The following is a 19,441-nucleotide window of genomic DNA, read 5'->3' as shown; positions in this document are numbered from 1 at the left end:
GAAGAAGAAACAGCGATCTCTGGGCAAAGCACCGCTTTAAGATTATTAGGAACCGGCACCTGAGCACAGCTCTCTCTATCGTGCCCACGTGAAAGGGAAGCTGTCTCTATTAAGGTTACCAGGTCAAGGTGTCCTTGACGTGGATTACTTGATCATTAGCTTCTTAGCACAAAGTTTGAACTTTAATATGTATTACTTAGCTGCATATCATATAACCTCAGTGTATCTGTGTGGCAGAGTATCCTTATCTGAGTGATTAACATTAGATCATGAGTGCTAAAAAAAGGTGCAGGAAAGATAAAAACAGTACACTAATTAAGCAGCATCCCCTCAAACAGATTTACAGCCTCAAGGTGACCCTTCAGTCCATGCTCCTCAGCCCTGCGGCAGGGTTGTTTGCCAGAGCTTAGAGGAGAGTGATTGAAAGACAGCGATCTGTTACGGGCCTGACTCCTGGAAGAGGGAAGAGAGGACATTGTCACTTGCAGAAGCTGGCACGCCGGGAGCCTGACCCCAAAGTGTAACTGGGCTCTCCAGAGAAGGGGGCTATTTGAGTTATGCCTAACCAAAGCATGAGCTGAATTCCAGGCAGAGGTCCCACAGCATGTAAAGGGCAAGCGTCGTGCTCAGCTGGCATGAAGGTATAGCCTGGAGATGGAAGTATGGAGATCATCAGCTTGTAACCAAGAAAGAAGTGAAGGGACCTGCTTACTTCTTGGAAAGGGTGCCCCTGAGGAGCTGGGAGAGGTCTCAGGAGAAGCGAGAAGCATGACAGATGAGCTCAGGGTAATGTGAACTGCATCTACAGCTCATTCGAGGAACATAAGGTCACATTTACAGTATTTGCTGATGAATGGTGAGATTTTACGGCACATCCTGAGCAGTCTACCCTGTGCTGTCTGTGCTGTTAGAAATCGTAAAGTAATTCAATGCGTGATAAGGGTGTAACTTGATACTCATCGGGTCTGAAATCTCAGTTTCTGCAAGAGTCACACCCTTCTGCTTAGACGAGCTGTTGAATAATAAAAGCGTTTGGACTTGGCATTCCATGAAATGTGAAATCAAGGTTAAATGTCAGTTCTTCAGTCCAGACAGTTGGGGCTGGTTGAGGTGAAGCAGCCGGCCGCTGCAAGAGGGTAGAGCATGCCTCACAGAGCCAACAGTTTCTTCCTTATTTGTTGAACCAACTTCAGGAGTTTTCAGGTAGACTGAAAGCTAAAGACTCCTACTCGAGTAGAAACTTCTTCTCGCCCCTGTTTCGTTTACTTCACTCAAAAACCTTGAATTGCACTTTAAAATAGTTGACAGCGTGTAACCTTAGGAAACCACATTCCCAGTGTTCAAACATATTTTGGGGCTTTGCTAATATGATATTAAAGTGTATGAGACACACTGGCTACCATTTGGTCTGAAGGAAACAACAGATGCCAGGTAAAATAAGAATCCAGTGCTGCCAGTTGCAGGGCCTGGAGGAAATACCAGAGATGTCGATGGAGTAGAGGATGGTGATAATTCTAGGCTATGTCTACACAGCTTGTCAAGCACAAATACGGAAAGTCTGGTGCACCCACTGACCCCACGCTCTGCATTTGTGCCACCAACTCTACAATATTTCTCAGTCAGCCTGTTGGTATTATCCATGTTGCATAAGAAACTTGGAGCTATAAATTGTGTTTGCTTCCAGGTGAAGCCTGGAACACCAGGAGCCCTGAAAGAAGGATTGCTTAGATGTGCTTTGTGGCCACAAGGGCAGATGGGATCGATGGTGGTTGCCAAGGCAGTAAAATTTCATCTGTCCTGTCTGCACGGTAGTCACAAATCACCTTCCTCATGCCTTTCCTCACCCACCTGCCTGCATGACACTCCATTCTCCCTTAGAGTCACATCTGAGCACAACTGGCAGAGGGCTGTTGGCGGACTGCAGTGTGCATCTAGACAGACAGTATTAAATGTACCCTTGGGATTCAGAGAACATCTCCAGAGGATTCTTTCTGGTGAATCTTTGCAGGGAGAAATTGAACCTTGGGTCAGATTTCTCCCCTGGTCCTGATAGGGAGCAAGATCCAGTGATGTCCTCCGCCAGCGGGACAGCACACACAAAAAGCTGTACATGTTTTCCCCCATCTGTAGGATTTCCTGGTGGGTGGCACCTCAGACAACTGTCCGACCGCTGAGCTTTTACACCTCTGTGCATTTTAGGTTTTGGCTTTTCCTCTTTGCTTTTCTGCCAGTTATTTCTTGCAGAGGAGGACTTTTACTTCTCCTTCGCCAGGGTTTCCTCACTGTCCCTTCTATGAATTCTTAATTATTCTTCAAACACCTTTTGTCACGTCCTGTGGCTAAGTGAAGTTTAAATGTCCTCAGATGAGAGTCCTTACTATTTCTAAAGAGGCAACTGAAACAAACTCCTGAAGCAAAAATACAAGATAGGTATGAATACAAAAATTACGGGCGAATCGTTTCAGATGCTGGAACAGGAAGGCTGCTCAGAACTCCTGCTTTACAGAAAAAATAGCCAGAACCGGGGTAGCTATAGCAACGTGCGTACCACCACGTTTGAGGGAAATCTAGTCCTCATAATGGGTAATCCAATCAAGCGAACAAAGCAGATATCTAAGTAAATTTAATAAAGTCATTAAAATTAATTTAAGATTAATATAACGGTCTAAAAATCCTTTGCACGGCATGCGGCAATTTTAACTCTTCAGCCTCAGCAAATAGTCAGGCTTATCGCATCACCAAACCGCGTTAGAAACCAAGTGTTTCTTAGAAACCAGCTTCAGCCGTCGCCCTGACGCTTTGCGCGCCGGCCCCCGCGTTCCCGGGGCACGTCGCGGCTGCTGCCGGCAGACATGGTGCTCGCGCACGCGCACGTACTCGGCGACGCCGTCGAAAAGCCGCGCTCCTCCTCGGCCTCCGTCACGGTCCCGGCGGTGCGGGTGCCGAATTCGCGCCCTTCTGCGCCGGAAGCGAAGGCCCTCGGGCTCGCACGGGAGCCTTCCCTTGGCCTGCCAGCGGCACGGGGCTCCAGCCCAAATCCGGGGGCGAAGAGGCGGTAGGTGCTCGGGGGGCAGCTCCCCCCCTCGCCACGTCGGTCGCCTTCCCACCGCACTCACCACCTCCCAGCGCCGGGGACACGCTTCCCAGCCAGCGGAGGGTAAGCGGTTCCTTTTGTCTGAAAAGCAGTGAACGATTCCTAAAAGCACAAATTTACATTTTATGATTTTGGCCCTTTTTCCGCACCGTTTCTCATTCTTGGAACTCCTTCCCTCTTTTATGATCCAAGCAGCCGCCCATTTTCATTTAAATCATTCCTTGAAACACACTTTCCCCATGAAGCCTCCGGCTACAGATGACTGGATATGGCAGGAACAGTGTTTAAATTCAGAACAAGGGTTTTGTTTGAGCAAATTGTTTGGGGAATAGCCACTTTTTATACCACACCTGATATGGAACAGAGTATTAGCATGCAAACAAGGATTTATTATTCACTAGTCGTTATTTCATTATTCTTCTGTTTAAAAGAGATTCAGTCATCTAATCACAGCACCAGGGGAGTAGAAACATATCACGTCATTTAGCATATCGGTTACAGGTCTTAAATGAGGATGAGCAAACAGTGACTGCGAGCAGTCTGCCAGTTTACCCATTCTCTAGGGGGGAACGAGGTTCTTTTTGCAAACAAACAAACAAGCGAGCATTTTTCAGTAATCTGGTTACAGTCAATAGTCTTTTTCCAACAAAACTCTTGTCATGGAGAAAAACTAATTTAAAAACAGTTAGGGGGGAAAAAAAAAAGCATTTAACGGTATCATTTTAAACCATCCCCTCTACTTGACTCCTGGATGGTGTTTTGTCTCTGTATGTTCTCTAACTTAGTTTGCAGTGCCCCGTGGGAAGGGTTTCTTTTCACGGAAACCGTCGACGTTACAATTTTCCTAGTAACTTTCAGCCAACGGTGAAAAGGCAGATTTTCTCTCGGCGCAGCAAAAAGCAGTGGCAGAGGAGGGAAGAGGCTCCAGGAAGCGTTTGGGACAGAACCCTCCGTGCATGCCTTCTCCCCGCGCCGGTAGGCGCGCACGCCGCGGCCCCGCACGCTGCGCCAGCTCCACCGGGAGCCCAGGGTCTCGGCAGAGGGGGAGCGGGCCAGCGAAATGACCTCCGCAAGCCCTCCTGGTCCCCCGTGGGGTTCCTGGCACAGAAAACCGGCAGCGGATTTACGCGCTGCGCGCAGCGGGCCAGATAATACCGTCGCGGGAGGAATGCCCAGTTGTCTGTGTGGGCGCAGAGTCTCACCCCCGAGTACCATAAATTCCTCCTGTGATCCGCTGAAATTGTGTCGATGCAATCCAAGACATCATTAACCTCAATAATCGTCTTGTCCCTTTGGTCTCAAGGCTCTATTATTTTTCATCTACTTTCTCACTATCTGGAGGCCCAGAAAAAAGGCTGGATCATGCTGACTTAACTGCTCCGTCAAGGACACGGTGGACGGGAACAGCCGTCCTTCCCTGAGAAGAGCCCAGCTGAATAAAGTCAGCAGAACCATTTGACACCGTCGTTTGACACCGAATAATCAGGTAAATGCTGATAAGTGCCCTGTGGTGGGACAGAAACATTACGCAAAAGTAACCAAAGCCTCTCGCTAAACGTTTGTGTTCACAGGTAAATACTACGCGGCCGCACGCTGTCCATTCATCAGGTGGCACCGGGAGGTCACCGTGCGCGAGCGCGGCCGCTCCCTTTCGCGTCCCCTTCCCACCGAGACCTCAGGAGCCAGCTGCTGACCTTGGCCAGGGCTGTACCGCATTGGCCTGAACCGCAAAAAGTCATGAAAGGATCATGACTATCCCACCTTTCCAAACAGTAAATATGTGTGTGCGGTGTGTGTTCGTGCGTGAAAAGTAGGGCAGGCGTGAAAAGTACTACGGAAAAACTGAAAATCATGTCCTCAGCACAGAGTTAAGATGCAGGCTGCCGTCAGTGTACGTACATCTCCCCTAGCTTCCTTGCAACCACCAGGTTGTTCACTTTCTCCCTTCTGAGGCGACGAATGTGGCCACCAGCGTGGCTTGTGCAGTACGAGCGCCCATGTGCCCTGTGGAGCATCGCCTTATTAGCACATCCTGCAAAATGATAACCCGTGGTGTAAAGTCCTCGCCTAATATTTATAAACACTTCCTCAGAAGAAACACCAGGCACTCCAGTGCATTTCATTTTAGGAAAGCAGCTGGTCCAAAACAGTGGGGGCTGTGTTATTAGTTTCTCTCTCGGAGGCAGGACTGATCGTGCTTTCCCAGGGAGAGAGCGGGCAGATGCAGTTCAGGAGCAGCTTTGGTGTCACACAGAGGTCTGGTTTCCACCGTACCAACGATTTGGCTGCCCAGTGAAGGGGAGATGACCAAGTTTGGCTTCAGCTGGCCGTGGCCCGCTCTGGTGGCAAGCTAAGGTTAGAGATACTCAAGGAGGATGAAATGCTGTGTTTCGGGGGTTGCTGGAGGGGAGACAGAAAAGTAATGCAATTGCCGCTCAAACAGAAGCTTTTCTTCAAAATAAGATGAAGGCACCAATGAATCATTATAGGAAAAAAACAGTTCATATGAAGGACTGCGGTCTGTGGGCGCTGAAAGGCTAAAGTACCCGTAGAGATGCCCTGCCCAGCTGAGCGGCACCAGAATATTCACTGGTCCAGTCTGACCCACTCTACAGACAGACCTAAGCTACCAAAGCTCTGGCCCAAGCACACGTTCCTCATCCCAAGGGCAGCTGGGTGGTGCCACCTGAGGCCCCCCCCCTTAATTACTGAGTACGGAGAAAGCATATGGAAAGCCTCAGGATGGGGATACAGCACAAAATGTCTTTGTAGAGTGCCTGTGCCAGTAACATTGCCCTGCATCCCGCTAGGAAGCGAGCCAGGGAGCAAGGTTTCAGCGAGAGGAGCTCTGAAAGCCTTGATTCAATTTGTACCCAGCTCAGCTCCACGACTGTCTCTTAGCTGCTTCAAATTACTCTCTTTTTGGCAGCCCAGAAATTAAATGTTAACTCAGAGAACTGTATTAATCTCTATTAGCAAGGAGCTGGAATCTAAATAGCTCGAGCCGAGGTTTCTGGTGTGTCAGCTGAAGCAACGTGCATTTATCCAATCTATAAATCAGTTTGTCTGACAGAGCAGCCAAAAGTAAGTGCCACAAAGATACAATAGTCTAAGCACAGTGTTTATCTGGAAATTGTTTTACGTAAAAAAGCCCCAAACAAATAAACAAACAAAATTATGACAAAAACTAGGAACTGACCTGGGAAGGCCGAAAATACTAAAATAATTCAAAGTTTATTTATTTCAAGATTTTTCCCAACATTACAGATGACAATAGCATACTGCAGGTTTTCAGCTGCTGCTGCAGTGTTTCTGTAAGGGAAACTCCCTCTTAAATAGAGGGAAGAGAGAAGAGAAGTGGATTCTTCACTACAATACGCTGTGCACAGAAAATGCCTCCTTGCCGTCTAAACCTATTTCTCTTGTTGCGGCAGTGGCCAGCACACACGCTCAGCGAAAAAAAGGGCAAGAAGTGCTAAAATGAGCAATTACTAAGGAACCTGCCCCCAGCAAAAGTTACCTTCTAATCACTGGGCAATTTATTGTTATTTATGATCTAAAGCACGGTGATTTATGTCCCTTGTAATTTGTTATTCTACCGAGTGCAATGCTTGGTGTTTTTTATTATTCATGGGCCTTTTTAAATTTTATTTCTTTGCTGACCTCAATAATAGCAGCTGGGGCAGTAAGTTCCACAAGTTAATTATTGGCTGTGTATAAAGCACCTTCCTTAAAAGAATATGGTATTTTACTTACATTTGCCTCCTAATTTGCTTGAGTTTCTCCCGTCCCTGCACTCCGAGTTTGGCTACTTCCTCTATAAGGTTCATTATTCTGCTTTAAACACATCTTCAGGGATCATCGCTCGTTAGTGTCCGCTGCCAGCGCCGAGCCTGTGCGTCCCTTTGTGTGCAAACAGGGTCCCCGTGTGACTGTTTGTGCCCGGAATACCCCCGTCCCCCCCCAGCCTTCCGCTGGAAAGCTCTTAACAAAGGTCTCCGGGTTGCAGAGCTGCTTTGCCCTAGCAAGGTGGCCAGCAGGGTGTTGGTAAACAGCAACAAAATTTCAGGAATTCTTCCTAAATTCTCTTCCTAATTAGGAAGCGAGCCCCTGAGCAGGGCTTTGGACCAGCCGCGCTTGCACCGTCTGCCAGAGACGTCACGGTGGGGAAATATATTGCCCCAGACCAGATCCTGCCTGACGGTACGGACCGAAAACAGGGCTTCGCTGGGGCTTGGCCCCCTCCCACGGCCCTCGCCGGAGCCTCTCCCCTCCCACCGCTTCCCCCGGCTCTCCCACTGCCCCCTCGGGCCAGGGGTCCCGTCTGCTTCCCCCGGAGGCACAACTGCCAGGGACAGAGGGCTGGTGCCGCGCAGATCCAGCGCCAAAACTGCCTGTCCCTTCCCCGTCCCCCCCCGGTGTTTCGCGGGGGGGAGGGGGTCTCGCTCAGGGGGCACAACCAGTGACTTCTCAGTCCCGTCCCAGCCCAGTGCCACTCTTCTCTTCCTCAACTCACACGGGGGTTTAATTTCTCACTTAACTGTCTTAGGGGGTGGAGAACATTCCTACTTCAGTTAGCCCCTCTGACTGACCCCAAGCCCTCTCCCAGTCCCTGCCCATGCCTCCAACCTCCCTCTGGTGCAGAAGTGCCTCATCTACCCCAGAACATCTCCCTGCTCTTCATGGACTTGAAGAAAGGGCAGTAGAGCAGAACTGGGATTAAAACCAAGCAGGTGCAAATGCCACAGAGCGCTGTGTTTCTTGTGTGGTGACTTCTTCCATTACTGCTTGCAAACTGTGTGATCCCACCGTGAGGAGTAAGTCTGGGCAGATGCTCCATGCAAGGGAACTCCAGCGCGACCGCCATTCCTCGTCCCTGTGCACAGATTACACCCAGCACTGAGGTCCACCCAAAATCCTTTAGCACAGAAGCGCTACAAAGAGCTCGGCCACGTGGTTGTTTGGTTACCAAAGGTGCGATAAGAAGCCGGTGAAAGATGATGGGAACAGGATTTCCCAACTCCCATTGTGCTCCCTGGTGGCTTCTCTGTTGAAAGCCAAAGTCAACAAGGAGAAGGGGTCCCCATCCCCAGCGGGCAGTATGCCTGCCTGCAGTTACTACTGCCTCTATTTTGCTTCAGAAGCAGTGATTAAACAACCCGTGACTATATATTTGTGATGGTATGCAGTAAATCAAATATCCATTCGGGCTAGACATGTCTGGTCTTCTAATTAGCTTGAAGTATTTGGTGTTGACAGCTCAGGACCTTCTCATGAGTTTTGCGTTGTGTTTTTTTATCTTTTTCTGTTCTCAGCCCATCGCCTGGATGCAGTGGTATCATTTGAAGCACAACTTTCATTTTCAAAATGGTAGTTCTGAGGCGTCCGGATTGCACTGAAAGGACTCCAAAACTAGAAAAGAAACAGAGGACCTAAAATATCTATTTTTAAAATATCAGAGGTTTTAAATTAAACTCATTAATTTAGGAGAATAACCCAATGCACTTTTTAGTTGCTTGGGCTGGCGAGATGAAGCGTATCTCTTCACCTCGTTTCAGAAGCTCAAGGATTCTCTTGATGTGATTGAATCATGCAAGAAATACCAGTATTCATCCAAAATCACTGGAAACCCCATTCCAGCAGTCAGGTTGTTAGAGCAGGAGCGGGCACAGGGTGCTGAGATGGGAAAGGTAGGAGGATGGGGGACGTTGTCTGAAGGAGGAGGAGGAAAGCGTCAATATACCCTAGACCAGGCAGTGGCATTGCTGTAGGAAGTGATGTGGTAACTGGAGACAGGACGGAGGGACAGGAGAAGAGGCACACGGTTATCCAGCTCTTCCCTCATAGGATCATATCTCCAATCTCTGTATCTTCAATCTATGCTGAAAATTGGTGTCAGGTTGGGTGAAGTCCTTTCTGGACCCTGTGATGGGACTGACAGGGGACCCCATGATACTGACCCAGGCTGGAAAGGGCACAGCAAGCCACGGCAATCCTGGCTGCCCTGCCCAGCTAGCTGGCCCCATCAGCAGCATCACCTGGCCTTCAGCCACATTATAGCTTGCTTCAGCACATACCTGACAGTCATTTGGAGTGCACCTGAGCTGCTGTGGAGGTGGGCACTACCAAGGCACCTGGAGTAGGGGAGAACCCTGCGCCGAGCAGTGGAACTGTGGGGTAAAACAGATGACGTTGTTCGAAGCACGGTAATTGCAGGACCCTGGGAGGTGCTGGTGGGAGATCTCTGTTGTACCCCTGGCCCGCACGCAGCTGGGCACACTGGACCTCCCACCAGCGGTGCTGGCATCCAGGATGTCACAGACAGTGACCATCTAAGGGTGGCTTAGAAGATGTAAGGCTACAGAAGTTCTCATTGATGATTATGTCCAGAGTGGTTCGGTTGATTCCATGGCTTGGTATCACAGGTGTAGAGTGATCCAGTGGGGTAAAGAGCTCATCCACTTCTGGCCCAGGATGTGCTTCCTCCCCAGAGCTGGGTGTAAGCTCCTGACCAAGGTTCTTACGGGAACATATATGGAGCGGTCGTTCACGTCTCTGCTTCTTCCTCAAGAAGAAATATTCTCTACTGAGAAATAACCCTGCTCTCTCCACCTTTCTAAGCTACAGCTAGCTGTAGAGCTAGCGCCACGTCACCCTAAGGGGAGCCAGCAAGGTGGCTGTGGACACCGGGGCTTCGCAGGAGGCAGCGCTCCTCCCGCGGAGCCGCTTGGCAGCGTTACGGGTGCTGCGCCGCGCGGACAAGTTGGGCGGGAGAGAACGCTGCCAGGGCTTTGCTGGGGTGATGCGAGAGCTTGTGGAAAACCCCCACCATGCTCCCAGAGGTCCCGTGCTGTAACCAGCATGGCCATGGATGGGGCGCATTAAAGAAGATACGCTGAGAAGCCTGCTTTGCAGATACGAGTTACGCAGAAGTGTGAAGGACAGCTAGAAAACAGCCAGGAAACCTCCGGTACTACAGTGCTGCAGGGAAACAGCAAGTTTGGGGGTACCACAGCTTTCCTTCTCCTGATACAACTCCTTGTTCAGTGTTAGAAGGAAGGGACCCAAGCTATCACACCACTCCCTCCACCTAGAAAGAGCTCCTGCTTTAGCTTAACTGGTATCATACGTATAATTGATGAAGGATATTAGAGAGAGACGTTCAGGCCGTTGTGTTCAGGCCAGGACAGGAAGGCTATGAACGCTGACTCAGCAGGGGCTGCCTTTACTCTAGAAGAAGAGGATTTGTCCGCACCCAGCAATTAAGATGTCATCTCTATTTGATACAGCCATCACCTCTGCAAACGCTCTACGGAGCAATTTTCCTTTACAAATGAACTTCAATCCTATTAATGCAACTGTGAGACGTTTTTCCAATACTCAGTGCAAGACAGAACCTGTACAGCACGGAGGGTGACAGCATCGAGCCTTTTCCCGTCTAAGAAAATACCCAGAAATCTTAAAGAAATGTTGTACAATGTGAGCAAGCCTGACCTTTCTCCAGACAGCAGCAACAAATTATCAAGCTGAAAAAAAAAAAAAAAAAAAAAAAGAGAAGCAGTCCTTCTAAGAAGGAAAGTGAGCTCTGGAAACCGAGTAATTTAACGTCCTTTAATGTCTCCAGCCAAGCTTCATATCGCTTGGAGCAGTAAGGAGAGGAAAAAAAAAAAAACCCAGAAAAAATCAAACCACCTTTAATTCCCATGAGGAGGTCACAGACTTTATCATGTCCAAAGGCTTACAGCCTGGTGCAGGGGCTACAAAAACCAGCAGGGAGCATTCCCTCAGAAAATGATACATCTTTTCCCCTTCTTTCAGGATTTTACTTCTTTATTCAGATAAAACCACTTCTTATATTCAGTATCCTTAGAAAAGAAAGATAGGAGTTGCATAAAAGTGCCTTTTATACAACTCCTTTAAGGCCTTAAAGAGAACCATAACAAAAAATCCAGTCTACCAGCCTGACTGCTTCTCTCATCTCATAAAAGATAGGAAAGCTGTTTATGTATTTTCTTTAAACTTGAGCTCAGAAATTCAGGTGTTCTCTCTCTCTTTTTTTTCCCCCTTCCAGCTCAGGCTTTCAGGCATGTTTCTTGCTGGCTTACTTGATGTGAGCACTGAGGGCTTGGGGAAAGCCACCCGTGCCCTGTAGCAGGGGAGCCTGTGGAGTACCACTACCACCAGCAAAGCCATGACGCAGGTGAACCTAAATGTGCCCAGCAATTTGTTTATGCACGTGGACCTCCCAGCAGCTGAGAGAGAGAAGCTTTCGTAAAAAAATACCTGATCTTGCCTCTTCAGCAAACAGTAGAGAAAGCTCCCAGTCCACTTCAGTAGTCCTCTCAGCAGGCATGAACAAGGCCTTACATAAAACCACTTTATAGGGCAAAAAAATTAAGCAAACTTTTTAGGACTTCTTCATGCACTTTTAAAATAGTAACGGAGAAAAAAAAAAAACAAACTGTCTCGAGCAGAAGTTTCTATCACAGAAACATCAAAGCCTTTAAGCCTGGACTATTGTAATACAAGATGATCCTAAAAATTGCTCTAAAACAACAGCTTGTTAAGCAGGCAGGTACTTACCTGTAAGGCTGAGCAGACTACAGAGCCCATTTCTACCACAATAGCTACCAGCTATTCTGCTGCGCAAATAACGCTCTTCGGCTACACGGCTGCAAGCGAGCTCAGATCTCGGCATAAGGCTCAGATCTTCAGTCCTGCAGCAGCAGCTTGTCTGCCATAGGGATGAGGTTTGAACTTGCAGAGGAGAGGCAGGGCCACCCCTGGGAGCTCGCTGTGGTTGAAGAAGAAGTCAATGAAAGTCAATGTTTAGCCCTGTTTTCAACGCACAAGTTTTGCAGCATTTCTTCAACATTTCCCAAGGGTGGAAGAGATGTAAGCTGCCCAGGAACACACGCTGACTAGACTTAAACAAGGGAAGGAAGGACTGAAACAGCCTTTCGGCTGCTATTAAGACTCCAAACCTTAGTGCTAGAAAAGCGATGATCTGTGCCTGGGGTGACAGTAAGCGTGGCTTGCAGCAGCAGAGCGGAAAGACCCTTTCTAGCTCTACATCCCCATGGGGAATTTTGGTTTAGGGAGCTCACCAGCTAATGACAAACACATAGGCACACAAGCACCTGGCAAAAGGCTCTCTCCTCCGTACTGCTCAAGCATCAATACATATTTTCTTGTCTTCAGCACATAAACCATCCATATACAACCGGAGCAAAATACCAGCTGTGGCACTGACAAACTTTTGTCTAGGATCTGAGGGCAAGATCCACACTCCCCAGGCAGCTGCTTTGCAAGGCAAACCAGTCACGGTGGGGTTTTAACTAATCAGCCCATGGCAGGGTGGAAGAGAGGAGGCCCCAGGTCATGGAGAGCACCTATGGTCGTTCCTTCACTAATCCCCAGCTACCGGGGCTGTGCTTAGATGGGACCAAGCGTGAGCAGGTCCTTGCTGCACCCCTTTGACTGTCTTCTGTCAAATGACCCCCTAGGACCACCATTACTCCAGAAACTGGTCCAGATCCCAGCGGGCTCTAGGACTGCATGTGCAAATAGGGCTTAAGGCCACCACCAGTGAATCCACTTGCTGAGGGACAGCGAGAGCAGCTCCGAGGCCACCCCGAAAGGCCCTGCCGCACTCCGGCAGCTACACTGCACCGGGCTGCTTTTGAAGGGCGGCTCCCTGCCCGTGCTCTGCTTGTGGCTCCTCCGTCCCTCCCTAAGGTTTGCTTGAGCATCAGAAAACCCCCTTTGAAGAAGGCTGAGCCATCCAGGCAGCTGGAGAGACCTGCTGCCTCCGGGAGGAGGAAAGCCAGGCTCCTTCGGTTGTGTCCCGGGAGGTGCCGGGGTTATCCTGGCCGCGGAGCTGGTTGCTTGCCAGGAGGAGCAGGGAGGCTGGGGAGGGAGTTTCTAAGGAAAACCTCAGCCTTTGGCTTAAAATGCGTGGCGCAAGACCCAGGGATGAAGTTGTGCTGGGGGTCAAGAACTGAAGAGAGGAAAATATTTATTGATGCTTGAGCGGTATAGAGGAGAGCGGGGAGCCGTGGCCTCTCACCGGTCATGGAGGGGGAGCCTGGAAGGGGTGAGGCACAGGGAAGCAACACACCGCACTTTTTTCGACATCGTTAACGCTTCTGCGAGAGCCTGGGGGCTCTGGGGACAGCGGGGTTTCAGCTGACACAGGGCTGGGTGCACGTTCTGGAGATTTTCAAATAAGGCTTTAATAGGTCTGTCTCGCTTATCAGCGCCTCTAAGAGCTCAGGGTTCAGATAAGCGCTGCAGAGGATGCGTATCTAAATAAATGTGGAGAGGACTCTCATTTTTTCATCCATCACTTTACAGGCTGCCTTTCTAACCTCCTCAGGAGGTATGACTCCTGCTTGTGTGTGTGCGTGAGCGTGTAACATCTTCCCCACCCCATCTGGGTTGTGATTAATTTAGATATAAGGCATTCAGTATAACTCATTCTACGTATTTATTTCAATTTCTAGATACATTACGTACTAAAGGGTTGTTTGGGAACATGTTTGTCAGCCTATCTTCTTTCAGCAGCTTAGAAAAAAAGCAGTAGGAAAGAATATGTGGTGCTTTGAATAGTCATAATTCTTCACTGTGTCCTCTGTGGACATTTTTTTTTCTTAAGCCTGCTAGTTTATCTTGAAACCATGGACTTGAAAAAACATATCATTAAAGGATTTTTGTTTCTTTTTTACTTTCAGCAATAAAAAGATAATTGGAGGGGGAAACAAGCTATTCCTCTCATGAATAATCTTCAGCGTGGGCCAGTGACTGTTCTGTGGTCAGTGGTCTGTTGACCACTGCGGTCTGGCTGTGCTGGCTGTGAGGAGACATGAAATTCTGAAAATCTCCGACCTCTTGCCCAAGCAGTGACGCCATGAGCTCCATCCCATCTGCCAAGGTCTGCTCTTGCCTCCGGCAACCCAGCTGGGACTGGGGCTGCCTGCAAGATTGGTGGGAGTGAAGCACCTCGTGCCACAGCTCAGCGCTGTGCCAGCAGGTGCCTAGAGTAGCTTGACATGGTGGAAGGGACGAGCAAGCTGCCCAAAAGACCACAACTAGCCCAAACTGGACTATTACTGAACGAGCTTACTTGGGTTAAAGCTGTCTTGCGGTTGCAGTCGGTAGTCCTCCACCACAGCCTATTTAGCTCCTCTTAAAGGTCCTCTATTTCTGATCTCCTCTGCTTCCTGAAAGCTCCTAGAAGGGGCATCACAGAAGAGGGAGAGCAGCTTGGGGCATCACAGAAGACTTAACTAGCTGGGAAAAATTTACCGTGGGTGTAGCTAAGGGGCAAGGCATGACCCTTCTGCTAGCGTTAGCCGTTCTACCTGCTTTAATCACGCACTCCTGCAGCTGTTCTGTGCCTAAGCTGTCACTTCTGAGGGTGGTCCTGGTATCGGCCAGGTTATTGTGGTCCAAGGTATCATTTTTATCCATTTTTAATCTCATGCAGGACCATGTGGGCTTTGGAAACCTTTTCTGTAAACTAGCTTTATAGTTCAGTTGTCTGGGCCTGTCTGGATTTATAGGTGACCTTCTATTTTTGGCTAAATGGTTATATAAAGATGACATGAGAATGTATTGTACTTCGCCTGCCAAATTTTTGTCTCACTCTTTTTTGGAAGCTGCTTGTGATTGAGATCCTGCTCCTGCTTGTGCTAAAGCTAATAAGAGTGGTAGCATTTACTTCTTAGATACTCCTTTGCCCAATACAAGCACTTGCTGAGATCTTCACTAAAGACAACTTAGCACCTTTAATCAACACGGTGCCTCACCAACATTACCCACACCACCTTTATGAGTCAGCAACCCGCGGCAAATACCTGCAGTTTCACACCCAGGGGAGCTAGCATAGCGGGGTTAAACGAATTGCCGCCTTACTACAGTAGTGATTTGAGTAGCAATATGTTGGGAGGATCACAACAAGACTTGGACCTCCCCAGTGCTTAAGCAGTTCAGATGTCTCCTCATTCTCTGCCAGTTTTCTTTTGAAACAGAGGGGACAGGGGAGGCCAGCGGAGGGGATACCCTGTGCAAACAAAGGACTGGAACCCGGCGTATGCAAGAACGAAGTGACTCGCCCAGGGTCGCAGAGGAAGTCTGTGAGGGGGCAAAAATGAAACCCAGGCTTGCTGGGTGTCAGGACCATCCTCTGTTCCAAAGAGGGAGTCACGGCCAGAAACTGCTCAGAAACCAGGAGGTTTTAGCTCCTGGCCACGTACTGAGATAGATTGTGAAATTTTGTTTCCTTTGGGTGATTGTTCCAGTTTCCCAAAAATTGCCACATGCATAGTGGAAGTTGGACTGCTACCCTTTCAGCAAAACACATCGAAACCCAGGAAAGGTCCGACAGAGGAGCACTGTACCAGAGAGGAGGTGCTCCTCACCCTGGTCTGAAACCACTCGTTTACAGCTCCCTCGCAAATCTCCGGCAAGTCCTTACCCTCTGTGGGTAACTTATTTCTTCTTCAGCATGAATCAGTCACATTTGTTTTGCTGATAAAGTCTTTATCTTTCTTTCTTTCTTTGACCATGTTGGCCACCCCGACCTTGCAAAAATGAGATGAAATACCACACTGGGACCTAATGATTTAAATATGAGACTGCACATTTCATCTTGAAATTCAGATGATCTTATTAAAGTGTGGAGGAAAGCAGACAGAAGTACAGCCCTTTGTGTTTGGTTTGGTACATGCATTATTTATGATGTAGAATGAATGACTGATTGCCTTGAATTCTGATATGTGAGGCAAATGAAGAAATGTTACCGCTTTATATGCAATGCTACAGGAAAGCAGTTTCTTCAAGCCTCTGCTGTGGGAAAAGATGGATTATGGCACATTTCATATGTTTAAGCCGCAGCTGAAAGGTAAATAGGCAGAACTGATTTAACAACGAGGACCTACAGTCATCTGTGGGGCAAATTCCATTATATTTAACAGTACGGTACCAGAGCTATATTTGCCCAGTATTTGCTGATTAAAATGTCATGTAATGGCAACGTGGTTACTGGCAGAGCAGTGACCTTCACCCCTGTAACTCGGCTTCAAGGGCCACAGAGCTTTGCAGCTGAATAATAGACTCGAGTCTGCAGAAGACCTCGGTCATAAAAATCAAGCTACTGCTCTGACTTCTTTTTTCTCAGAATGGCCATCAGGACAGCAGGTGAGTTAGTTAATCTCTTTTTCACACTGCCAGAATGACCTCTAAATTATTTAAGGTAAAGAGAGGAAAACTGTGCATCTGTATATAGAGGGATAGGACTTGGGTCACCAGCTTGCATACTCTATCAATAATGCCGTAAGTAATCGCACTGTCAGCAGGTGTTTAAAAATCATTTCCACCCCATTCTTCAAGTTACCTTTCTTAGCACGTCCATGGAGAGGCTGACTCCATTTTTTAGGGCAACTAGAGGCCATGAGACAATGTCCTCCCCTTCCCTCCCGTCCCACAGGAGTCCTGACAGCAGGAGCGTGACTCTTTTCCAACCACTGCTAGGCACAGTTCACTCATTCTCCTCTTACATGTGCTGACCTACCGAGTGTTGTCTGTCTTCCCTGTGTGTTCATATAGACATAAAAAAGGACAGAGCACCCACACAGACAGACTCGCACATACCTACTCTAGTGACTTAAGTTTAAATATAACTAGAGTTTGCAAGGCATTTTAAGGTGAAAAGCTGCTCATAACCGCTGACTACCCTTAAAAGTTGTATTTCCCCTTTTTTTTTGCTTAGCATATACTGTCTGTACAACAGAATAGGCTATTCTTTCATAGGATGACGGCTTTCTGCTTCTACACCAACCTGAGGCGAATTGGAGATCCCCACGTGTGAGCAAGGGAAGGATGTTCATTTCCAGAGCAGAGAGACACTCAGTGACCCCCTTCTGCCACCAAAGCTTTATTCTTCTTCTGTAAAACAAACTTAGGCAGATGCTGTAGGAGTAACTCTTCCTGCTGTAAAGTGTTACAAAAAATTGGCTCTCGTTTTATCTGTCCGGTGACTCTAGATACCAGAAAAACCATTGCCAGTCAACGCCAGATACATGGAGTATTTTACTGGCCAACAAAAGCAAATGAAAGCACCCCCGCCCTGAGATCTAGATAGCGTGATCCAGTGGAATAGCTAATACCTGAATAATCTCATTGACTTCCTGCAGCTTTTTGGCACCCCGAGGCACTGGTCACCGTGAGGGCTCTTCTGCGCGGAAGGTATAGCACTGCGAAGGCTTGGCCACACACAAAATTGTAACTATACTGGTATGGTAAAAATGGTATAATTTCCCTAGGGTAGAAACAGCTACACCAGTGCAAAGATGCTTATTTGTGCTGAAATTTCTATTTCCATACAACAAGGGGAATAAGCTGTACTGGTATAAAGCACCTTTGTGCCGGTACAACAGTGTTCCCCAAGTAGTGGTTATGTTGGTTTATCTACTTCAGTGTAAAATATCACACCTCCAAGTGAAGTAGTCATACCAGTACAAAACCTATGAGTGGACCAGGTCTAAGCGGAAACTTTAAAGACGGGCTCCTTTTTCTCCCCTCAGTACTATGAAAAAACATCTTAATAAGAAAACTGGCTGGCTTCTTTTTTTGAGCACTGGCTTGGACTACCTTTCAGTGCTCACTGGCAAATGTGGGTCAAATATTCAGCAGTCCGACAGGCAGGGAGGCTTCCCGGCGTGATGACAGTCCTCGTGGGGAATATTGTGCTTTAATCCTTCTTACTCTGGTTCTTTTCCCTTTTAAGCTGCAGTTAATGCCCTGTGTGGAGGTAGGAGGGTGGACGGGGGCCGAGGGAGCCGCCGCGCTCAGCCGCGCTGGCCCGGCGCTGCACGGACACAACTTCCCTTCTCCCGGACCCCTCTGGGGCCGGTTGGGTTCCCTGCCCGGCCCCGCAGCGCGGCTGGGGGGGACGAGGCGGGAGAGGACGGCGCTGGCAGCTGTACCCACGCCCCACGGACAGACAAAGGAGCTTCAGAAATCAGGCAGACCAAACCACACGGCAGAAGCTGTTCTCTTAAAAACAGACAAAAATGCAACCCTCATCATGCTGGGGACCGGTCTCATGATTTTGCGGGTCTGACTCATGATTCTTCATCTCCGATAATTCTGCCTCGCACACTTAAAAATAAAATCTGGTCCTCGGCACAGGTCAGGCAGAGCTGGGATGTATTTCTTATAAAACCGGGTTTACGCCTTCCGTTTGATATTTCACTGGCAGACTCCAGTGCTGGACTGGTTTGCTGCTGTGGAGAGTAACGTCACCTGCTCTTGGGAGAAGCCTCCCCTGAAAATTAACCTATTTTTTCTAATGCCACCTTTGATTATTAGTGACAATTTACTGTCCTGGGCATGTGAGGCAAATGTGCATCTTCCCCATTTTTGGTAATGGTGGAAAACTTTCTTCGGGTTAAAGGAAAAGGTGAGCGAAGGGACCTGGTGGAAGTCAGTTTTGAAATCTCATTCACATTGCACCCTCAGTAAAGTAACATGAGATCAGCATCCTGAGGAAAACAAGAAATCCTCACCTTTTGTTCCCAGTTCTGAGAACATGCAGCGCGTTGTTACCCTGGGTTGGGCTCTGTGCGGTCTGTTAGCGCCAGGAAAAACACTCTGGAAGTGAGGTACTGCATCTTGCCGAGACCACACAAACCTAAGAACAGCTCTTCTGACTCAATGAAAAAAAAAAACAAAAAACAAAAAAGAAAAAGGAAAAGAAAAAAAAGGGGGGGGGGGGAGAGAAAAGTACAGGCTGTCCCCAAGCCCTTTCTTTGCTTGTGCAATTGCTACGCTCACCAAGTTTTGACTTGTTTTAGAATCGGGATTAAAATCCCCAGTCTTTCCACTGCGAAAAGAAGGGCGAGCTGTGAGCTGGTGCTGCTGCAAGGCTTTTCCTTGAGAACAGGACTTCTCCTGTGCTGGGTCACTGGCCAGGATTTTACTAGCCTGAAACCGTCTCCATCGCCTCCCAAGTGTGGTGTGTAACACCAGATCTACTTTTTCTTGCCGATCATGCCCAATGATTTAGAACGTGCGAACGACTTAAAAGGATCCGAGCTCCGCCCGGAGCTGCCTGCCTGGGCTGCTGCCCCTGCTTACACTGGGGCTAATAGAAAGGTCCTTGTTCAAGCAGTCGGGTGCAGTTGGAGCGGCAATATCGGGAACTTTTCCCTCTCAGGTCTTCCCCTGGGGACAGTGGGGAGTACAGCTACAGGTGGGCAGGGAGCTGTAGCGGAGATAGAGGCTCTTTAACGATCAGGGAACTTCTACCGTGCAGAAAATCTGTTTTAACAGCTGTATCCCAGC

At 48.5% G+C, this 19,441-nt stretch overlaps 1 protein-coding gene across 1 annotated transcript in view; it reads right to left on the bottom strand.

The window, feature by feature from the left end:
* Positions 1-2,735: 2,735 nt before the first annotated feature.
* The window catches only part of COBL (cordon-bleu WH2 repeat protein), a gene marked incomplete at both ends in the record, with an annotated part of 183,717 nt that continues 167,011 nt past the window's right edge, over positions 2,736-19,441 (bottom strand). The window contains one exon of the mRNA XM_081996446.1: positions 2,736-3,196. Coding sequence (XP_081852572.1) covers positions 2,736-3,196 — 461 coding nt within the window. The remainder of the gene's footprint in view (positions 3,197-19,441) is intronic.

This window comes from Phaethon aethereus (assembly GCF_964289735.1).
Source record: "Phaethon aethereus genome assembly, chromosome: 2".
In the NCBI taxonomy this organism is placed as follows: Eukaryota; Metazoa; Chordata; class Aves; order Phaethontiformes; family Phaethontidae; genus Phaethon; species Phaethon aethereus.
The sequence above is the reverse complement of the archived record's forward strand: the minus strand, read 5'-3'. Positions and strand labels throughout refer to the sequence as shown.